This window comes from Otolemur garnettii, unplaced genomic scaffold (genome assembly GCF_000181295.1).
Source record: "Otolemur garnettii isolate 467f Iridium unplaced genomic scaffold, OtoGar3 scaffold00049, whole genome shotgun sequence".
Taxonomy (NCBI): Eukaryota; Metazoa; Chordata; class Mammalia; order Primates; family Galagidae; genus Otolemur; species Otolemur garnettii.
The window spans coordinates 4456097-4465180 of NW_003852444.1; the positions used below are offsets into that span (position 1 = coordinate 4456097).

General features: G+C 46.2%; 1 protein-coding gene across 1 annotated transcript in view; it reads right to left on the reverse strand.

Moving 5' to 3' along the window:
• RAB19 (RAB19, member RAS oncogene family) overlaps nt 1–4991 on the reverse strand; it is a 20528-nt gene extending 15537 nt beyond the window's left edge. Inside the window, exons 1-3 of the mRNA XM_003791569.2 lie at nt 4973–4991; nt 4636–4780; nt 870–1093 (exon numbers count right to left, since the gene is read on the reverse strand). Of these exons, the coding sequence (XP_003791617.1) occupies nt 870–1070 (201 nt within the window). The 5' untranslated portion in view covers nt 1071–1093; nt 4636–4780; nt 4973–4991. The remainder of the gene's footprint in view (nt 1–869; nt 1094–4635; nt 4781–4972) is intronic.
• Nucleotides 4992–9084: the final 4093 nt, after the last annotated feature.

The following is a 9084-nucleotide window of genomic DNA, read 5'->3' on the forward strand; positions in this document are numbered from 1 at the left end:
GCTCACAGCAACCTCCAACTCCTGGGCTCAAGCGAGTCTCCTGCCTCCACCTCCCAAGTAGCTGGGACTACAGGCACCTGCCACAATGCCTAGCTATTTTTTGGTTGCAGCCATCATTGTTGCTTGGCAGGATAGGCTGAATTCGAACCCACCAGCTCAGGTGTCAAGGCAAGGCTAAGCCTTGCTAAGCCACAGGCGCCAAGCCTCCCCTATTTTTTTTGTTGCAGTTTGGCTAGGGCTGGGTATAAACCCTCCACCCTTGGTATGGGTTGGGTGGCCTACTCACTGAGCCACAGGCACCGCCCTTTTATTTGTTTTTTTGTAGTCTCACTATGTTGCCCTTATTACAGTGCCATGGCATCACAGCTCATAGCAACCTCAAATTCTTGGGCTTAAGTGATTCTCTTGCCTCAGTCTCCCAAGTAGTTGGGAGTACAGGTACCCACCACAATGCCCGACTATTTTTTTTTTGTTGTTGTTGTAGTTGTAGTTGTCATTGTTGTTTGGCAGGCCCGGGCTGGGTTTGAACCTGCCAGCTCCGGTGTATGTGGGCAGTGCCTTAGCTGCTGAGCTACAGGTGCCAAGCCTGATTATGGTATCTTTTGAATACATAGAATATTTGACCCTTATATGGTTACACAGAAATGTATAAATAAATTTGATCTGTAAGATTTAGCAATATTTCCCATTATGGCTTCTGGGATTACAAGGCAGATTTCCCCATTCCATGATGATAAAAATAAATATCCCCATGTTTTCTTCTGGCACTTTTATGATTCCTTACAGGTATCTTTTATCACTCAGACACATGTTCTGGCACTGGAAACTCTGGCTGAAAGAGATGGAACCAGCCCCAGTGCCCCTCTGACCTTCACTTTCTTGCCATCAATCTCAAGGGAGCGCACGGTGAAGTCTACCCCAATCGTATTCTGCTGTGTCTCGGTGTAGACCCCAGACTTGAAATGCTGTACCACACACGTTTTCCCCACGTTGGAATCCCCAATGAGGATAATCTTGAACAAATAGTCGAAGTTCTCATCAGCTGCCCTGGTTGAGCTGGAGAACTGCATGGCTCTTCCCTCCTAGAAAAGACCTAGAAAGAGAGGAAGGAATTCAGCTTCTCTTGAGTGAATACCTACCAGCCACCAGGCGCTGGGGTCCCATAGAAGAAGACAAGACACAGCACTAACACCCTCCTGGGAGAAGATGCTATTGACTGGTTAGGCACAGAAGAGTTGTCCAACAAGGCGACTGGGTGTGTTCATATTACTTTAGAGGGACCTACAGATTAAAGAGGTTTTATTGCTATTCTCTGGTGGGCCCAGTAGACAGTCAACACTGTCGGATAAAAGCACTAATGACATCCTAGTCCTGGAGATGAGGTGCCCCATGCTCCAGCAGAGTGCCCAGAGAGCAGGAGTATGGCAGAGGAGATGCCCACCACAGTGACTCAGCTGCCATTGAAGGACCTGCCTGTTTATGCTGGAGGGAGACTCCCAACAACTAGAAGACTTACTGCCTATGCAACCAGCAGTAAGGACCAGTAAGAGTTGAGTGGTGAGTTTGGCGAAGAGTGATGTGGCATTTTTTTGTTTGTTTGTTTGTTTTAGACAGAGTCTCATTTTGTTGCCCTTGGTAGAGTGCTATGGCATCACAGCTCACAGCAATCTCCAACTCTTGGGCTTAAGCGATTCTCTTGCCTCAGCCTCCCGAGTAGCTGGGACTACAGGTGCCTGCCACAATGCTCAGCTATTTTTTGGTGCAGTTCTCATTACTGTTTTAGCTGACTGGGGCAGAGTTTGAACCCGCCACCCTCGGTATATGGGGCCGGCGCCTTACCTACTGAGCCAAGGTGCTGCCCTGATGTGGCATTTTTATTCTGGTTAGCATCTAATTTGTTCCTGAACAGGAAATCAGGATTCTGAGAAAAGTCAAATTAAAACTGTAGGCTGAGTACAGTGGCTCATGCTTGTAATCCTAGCACTCTGGGAGGCCAAGATGGGTGGATTGCCTGAGAAGGTTTGAGACCAGCCAGAGCCAGAGTGAGACCCCTTCTCTAAAAATAGCTGGGTATTGTGGTGGGTGCCTGAGTCCCAGCTACTCGGGAGGCTGAGGAGGGAGGATCACTTGAGCCTAAGACTTTGAGGTTGCTGTGAGCTGTGATGCCATGGCATTCTATTGAGGGCAACAAAATTGAGATTCTGTTTCAAAAAAAAAAGCGTTGAAAACCAGACTGAATAGCTTCCCAGGAGGCAGAAGCAAGAGGATTGTGCAAGCCTAAAAGTTTGAGGTTGCTGTGAGCTATGATGCTACAGCACTCCATCCAGGGCACAGAGTGAGATCCTGCCTCAGAATAAATAAATAAATAAATAAATAAAATAAAACAAAAAAGAAGGAAAGAAAGAAAAAGAAAAGAAAAAATTCAAATTAAATAAAGAAAAAAATTAAAATGTTATAAGAGCTGGTTACAGTGGGAGGCCAAAGAAGGAGCCTAGGAACTCAACACTATCTAGGGCAACATAGTGAGACCCCCCCACACACACACATAAACAAAGAATGTTAGGGCATATTTTGCTATAGGTTTCTTTCTTTCTTTCTTTCTTTCTTTCTTTCTTTCTTTCTTTTCTTTCTTTCTTTCTTTCTTTCTTGAGACAGAGCCTCAAGCTGTCTACCTGGGTAGAGTGCCCTGGCATCACAGCAGCTCACAGCAACCTCCAACTCCTGGGCTCAAGCAAGTCTCCTGCCTCAGCCTCCCAAGTAGCTGGGACCACCGGTGCCCGCCACAACGCCTGGGTATTTTTTGGTTGCAGCCGTCATTGTTGTTTGGTGGGCCTGGGTTGGATTCGAACCCACCATCTTAGGTGTATGTGGCTGGCGCCTTAGCCACTTGAGCCATAGGCGCCGAGCCACTTTAATGTTTCTTATGACAATGTTTACCAAACTAACAGATTCTCAGTTTTCTGGGGCGATCATTAAAACTAGACATTTGTGGCCAGCTGGGCATGGTGGCTCATGCCTATAATCCTAACACTCTGGGAGGCCAAAGGAGGTGGATTGCTTGAGCTGAGGAGTTTAAGACCAGCCTGAGCCAGAGTGAGACCTGTCTCTCCTAAAAAAAAAAAAAAAAAAAAATAGAGCGTGGTGCCTGTGGCTCAGTGAGTAGGGCACCAGCCCCATATACCGAGGGTGGTGGGTTCAAACCTGGCCCCAGCTGAACTGCAACCAAAAAATAGCCGGGCGTTGTGGCGGGCGCCTGTAGTCCTAGCTACTTGGGAGGCTGAGACAAGAGAATCACCTAAGCCCAAGAGCTAGAAGTTGCTGTGAGCTGTGTGACACCAAAGCACTCTACTGAGGATGATAAAGTGAGACTCTGTGTTTACCAAAAAAAAAAAAAAGAAATCTCTCTCTCTCTCTCTCTCTCTCTCCACCCCCTACCCCCAGGTGATCCTGATGACAAAGAAGGTTTGCAAATCAATAACACAATCCCTCACCTGAAACTTTATTCCCATCATTTGCAGCCCTGCTTACATATCTACTGATGCTTACATATCTTTGATCACAAGGAATTCACTGCTTCCTGAAATAAAGCCACTTTGCACTGGGAAGCTCCTACTTCTGTGGGGTTGAAACCTGCCCCCCTGGGGTTCGCATCTGTCTGAGTATCACCCTCACTCCCCCAGCACATGTCAAATTCCAATTCCACATGACAGCCTGTCAGATATTTGGGAGCAGGAAGATGAATGTTCCCAGGCATATATCATGTTCTTCACATAATACTGTTTAGGTCTCCTCATCAAATAGCTCCTGTAAGTATTATAACTGAAACCTTATCCATTTGACAATTAAATGTGACATGCCTCAAATTGCTCCTGTGCTATGATGGCCTTCTTCATTCCCCTTTGTTTTTTTCTAAAGTCATGGAAAAGGGCACATCTGCATCATCACACAAAGTAAAATGCACACAAATATCCAAACTGCAAGTAAAAACCCAGGGCTTTAGGGGCAGAAAAAAAAAATTAAAAACCCAGGTCTTTAAAGGGATGAGGAAGGGGGTGGCACCTGCGGCTCAGTGAGTAGGGCACAGGCCTCATATACCGAGGGTGGCAGATTCAAATATGGCCCCAGCCAAACTGCAATAAAAAATAACCGGACGCTGTGGCAGGTGCCTATAGTCCCAGCTACTTGGGAGGCTGAGGCAAGAGAATCGCCTAAGCCCAGGGGTTGGAGGTTGCTGTGAGCTGTGATGTTACAGCACTCTACTGAGGGTGAAAAAGTGAGACTCTGTCTCTAAAAAAAGGGGGGGGGGAATGAGGAAGGATTCCATACCTCTTTTGGACACTTCTGGAATGAATCACATTTGGGTAAATGACCCAGCAGATGAGAGACACAATCAGAACTTTTTTTCCTCTCTGACTTTTCAACTAAAGACAGCCATTCCACTTCCGGTGTCTTATCCCTGTAACCTGAGTTAAGATCTTATTCCCCTGTCTTCCCCGCACACATTGCCCCTCCCACTATAGACTTCCACAAAGAAGCCCCCTTTAACTCAGCCCTGCCAGGAGAAACAGCAGTGTCCACCCGGACTACGCCCCTTCATCCCGCGGCCGGCGCCTTCCTGGTCCACCTGTTGCTCACCGGTCTTGCTCTCTCACCTCTGCCAGCAAGCCGGTAATGCTCTCTGTCTCCTGGCTCTCCTTCCCAGCCCTCAGAGCCCCTTCTTCCTCCTGCCTCGCTGCGTGGTGGGAAGTGTAGTTCTGGCCCCAGGTGTCAGGTTTGTGGCCTGAGAAAGTGAAAGGAAGGCGCCTCCCCTGAGCATGGAGCGGCCACAGGCTTCACAGCGCCAGGTGAGGCGCTGGCCGGCTCTGCCACCGGCATTGGTCAGCCTGGCTGAGAGCCCACACAAAAGGGAACAGCCAGTTAACCAAACCCAAACCAACCAATGTGAAGTCGCCTCTTCCTTTCTGCTAGTTACCTTCTTGGGCATCCTTCACTCTGCGTTTTTCCTGGTGTCCCTGGTTTGGCTGGGCTGAAGCTTGTTAGTCGAGAGGTTATCAACTTAAGAGGAAGATAGAGATCTGGGAATTGAGTAACTTAATTGTTTGGCAGTTTTGAGTAACTCTTTTTGAAGAGTCACTGAGAGAAAGGAAGTGATGCAAAGAGAAGGGAAAAACAAAACAAAACCCTCAAACCGACTAAAATAACTACTCAGAAGGTATCTGAGAAGAAAGAGCTGACTAAACTTTCTGTTTTCATCAAAAACGCTGCCATACAGGGGAGGTTAATTCCTAGGTCTGAGGACACCTAGAGGTTAGCAGTCCCCAACGCTGGCGGTGGAAACAAAACTGAAGTGAATTTTCCTTATTTTTTTCCTGCCACAAACTCTGCAACAGCAACTCCTTCTCAATGCCTGTCACAGGGACGAGATTTTCTCCACTAGGGCAGGATGTGATGTGTAGGCAGCTAAGCGACATTATAGGCACAAACAAACAAAATAGAAACAGAAACATCCTGATGGATAAAATATTTAGATTGGTATAGTGTTTTCAAACTGTAAGCTGAGACTGATGAGGGAGTCATGAAATCAGTTTTAGTGGGTTGCAATCAGCATTTTTACAAGAAGAAATGAAAAAAAAGTCAGAATGTGTCTCATGTAATAACAGATGCACATTGTGCTGGGGTGGTGGGGTTTGGGTCTAAAAAGTTTGAGAAACCTTGAAAGAGAGGAAAAGTTAGTTACTGTTCAAGAATATTGTTTCTATTATTTCTTCAGATGACCTTTAAAATATCTGTCTTAGGCTCGGTGCCTGTGGCTCAAGCGGCTAAGGTGCCAGCCACATACACCTAAGGTGGCGGGTTCGAATCCAGCCAGGCCCGCCAAACAACAATGATGGTTGCAACCAAAAATAGCCAGGCTTTGTGGCAGGTGCCTGTGGTCCCAGCTACTTGGGAGGCAGAGACAGGAGACTCTCTTGAGCCCAGGAGTTGGAGGTTGCTGTGAGCTGTGATGCCATGGCCCTCTACCCAGGGGATAGCTTGAGCTCTGTCTCAAAAAAAAAAAAAAAAATTTGTCTTACCCCAAATTCCATTTACATGTTAATCATCAATAACCTGTCTTGGCTCGGCGCCTGTGGCTCAAGCAGCTAAGGTGGTGGGTTCGAATCCAGCCAGGGCTCGCCAAACAACAATGGTGGCTGCAACCAAAAATAGCCAGGCGTTGTGGCGGGCGCCTGTGGTCCCAGCTACTTGGGAGGCGGAGGCAGGAGACTTGCTTGAGTCCAGGAATTGGAGGTTGCTGTGAGCGTGATGCCACGGCACTCTACCCAGGGGATAGCTTGAGCTCTGTCTCAAAAAAAACAAAAAACAAAAAACAAACCTGTCTTTTGGGTAAGATAAACTTCATGTGAGCAGGTAGAATAAGAAAACAAAAGTTGGCTCGGCGCCTATAGCTCAACCGGCTAAGGCGCCAGCCACGTACACCTAAGGTGGCGGGTTCAAATCCCCAGCCCGGACCCGCCAAACAACAATGACGGCTGCAACCAAAAAATAGCCGGGCGTTGTGGCGGGCGCCTGTGGTCCCAGCTACTTGGGAGGCGGAGGCAGGAGACTCGCTTGAGCCCAGGAGTTGGAGGTTGCTGTGAGCTGTAATGCCACGGCACTCTGCCCAGGGGGACAGCTTGAGGCTCTGTCTCAAAAAAAAAAAAAAAAAAAGAAAACAAAAGTTAGTACTAGATGTTGCAGCAGGCTGTCACTTTGAGAGCCCCCATCAGATGCCTGTGACTTAGAAATGAATGTAGGTCAAGTTCCACCCTAAATGCGTGAACAGGGCAGGAAATCAAACCTATTAGGTATCGGTGTCGTGAGGTTAGGTGTACAAATGTTTCTTTTCTTTTGATAATGGCTACTGTTAAAAAAACAAAAGAAAAAGTCAGCTAACTCAGACTCAGCACCTGGAAAGTGTCTAGAGATAGAAATCAGGAGTTGGAGGTTGCTGTGAGCTGTAATGCCACGACACTCTACCCAGGGGGACAGCTTGAGGCTCTGTCTCAAAAAAAAAGATGTCCAGATGCTTATGGAGGTCAAGGAGATTGAGATTGTGCTCCCCACATGACCCTCCCTAGTAAGTCACTGTAAGTACAAAAAGCACAGATTGGGCTTTTGGGAAGAAGGCATTCTTGACCTGAGTGGTGATGACACAGGTTATATAGATAAATACATGTAGGCACACACATACATGTATGTACACATAATCAGCTCCCTTTTGAGGTTATTATTATATTTTTTTTTGCGTGGGAGACCGTCTCACTCTGTTACCTTGGGGTTGAGTGCCTAGTGTCACAGCTCACAGACTCCTGGGCTCAAGTGCCTCCTGCCTTAGCCTCCTGAGTAGCTGGGACTACAGGTGTCTGCCATGATGCCTGGCTATGCAGTTCCCCATGTTTCAAGTTCCCAGGCCAGTAATCTTTGGTGACCAGAACTTTGTAATATTCTGTTTCACTGATCCCTTCATTTTTGAGTTGTTTTTCAGAAACAGTGGACCCTCCTTTTAATAACAGGATAACTACAAGTCCTGACACCACCCCGTTGTTCAGAAAAGTTAAGCTAAGTGGCATTCCACTGCAAATATACCCCAGGGACCCATTGAGCAACCTATTCCCCACAATCTGCATGGGCACAAGACTTGAAAGGATGATCAATATTAATGCCTTGTTCATTATACTACTAAAATATCCAGGATGGCATCTGTGGCTCAACGAGTAGGGTGCCGGCCCCATATATAGGAGGTGATGGGTTCAAACCCAGCTCCAGCCAAAAACTGCAAAAAAGAAAAAATAAAAAATCCACCCTGGGAGAGGCTTATCTACCATTTTTTGATACAATGTATGTGCCAATATGATTTCTCACAGTGCTTGTGTGCCCTACACATCACTCCAAACATGGAATAATGTGTACTCACTTTATTTATTATTAATTTCAACTCTAGAAAAACCCCTGACCCTATCAATTAGGGAGGTGGATTTTAGGCAATTCTCTGCTTTCCAGACGGCATCCTTTGAAATAAACATCCTTTCTTCTTCGGTGTTTGAGCAATTGGCTTTCTGTGTGGCAAGTGGCTGAGCCCAGGGAAAAACCTCCTTTGTAGGTTTGTTAAGTTACACACACACATGTTGCACTATATATGTATTTTTACCATTTTCAGGTATACAAACAATTCAATGGCATTAAACACACTGTTGTGTAACCAACACTACCATTTATCTCCAGAATGTTTCTATCATCACAACCTGAAACAAGTTAATTCCATTAAACTCTATACAAGTTAATTCCATTAAACTCGCCATTTTCCCTCTACCTGCTGCTGGTACCCATCATTCTATTTTCTGTGTCTATGATTTGTTTATTCTAGGTACCTCATACAAGTGGAATTATATAGTATTTGTCTTTTCATATCTGAGTTATTTCATACTTCCCTTCGTAATGTTTTCAAGGTTCATATTGTAGCATGAATGTTGTAGTCTCCGTCTGTCACCCTGGGTAGAGTGCTGTGGTGTCATCCTAGCTCACAGCAACCTCAAATTCTTGGGCTTGAGCGATCCTCTTGCCTCAGCCTCCTGAGTAGCTGGGACTACAGGTATGCCCCACAATGCCAGACTAGTTTTTTCTATTTTAGTAAATGCCGGTCTTGCTCTTGCTCAGGCTGGTCTTTAACTCTTGAGCTCAAGCCAGCCACCCGCCTCGACCTCCCAGAGTGTGAGGATTACAGGTGTGAGCCACTGTGCCTGGCCAATTTACCTCTTTTTCAAGGCTAAAATATTCCACAATATTATTTATTTATTTAACTATAAAAATAAAGATAGTATTTCACTATGCTGCTCAGGCTCATCTCAAACTCCTGGCCTCAAGCAGTTGGACCAGTAGGACTTTGGGCTTCTCAAGTATTAGGACTACAGACATGAGTCACCACGCCACTTTTTTTTCTTTCTTTTTTAATAGAAACAGAAACTGACTTCCATAACTTTTTTTTGAGACAGAGCCTCAAGCTGTCACCCTGGGTAGAGTCCTGTGGCATCACAGCTCACAGCAACC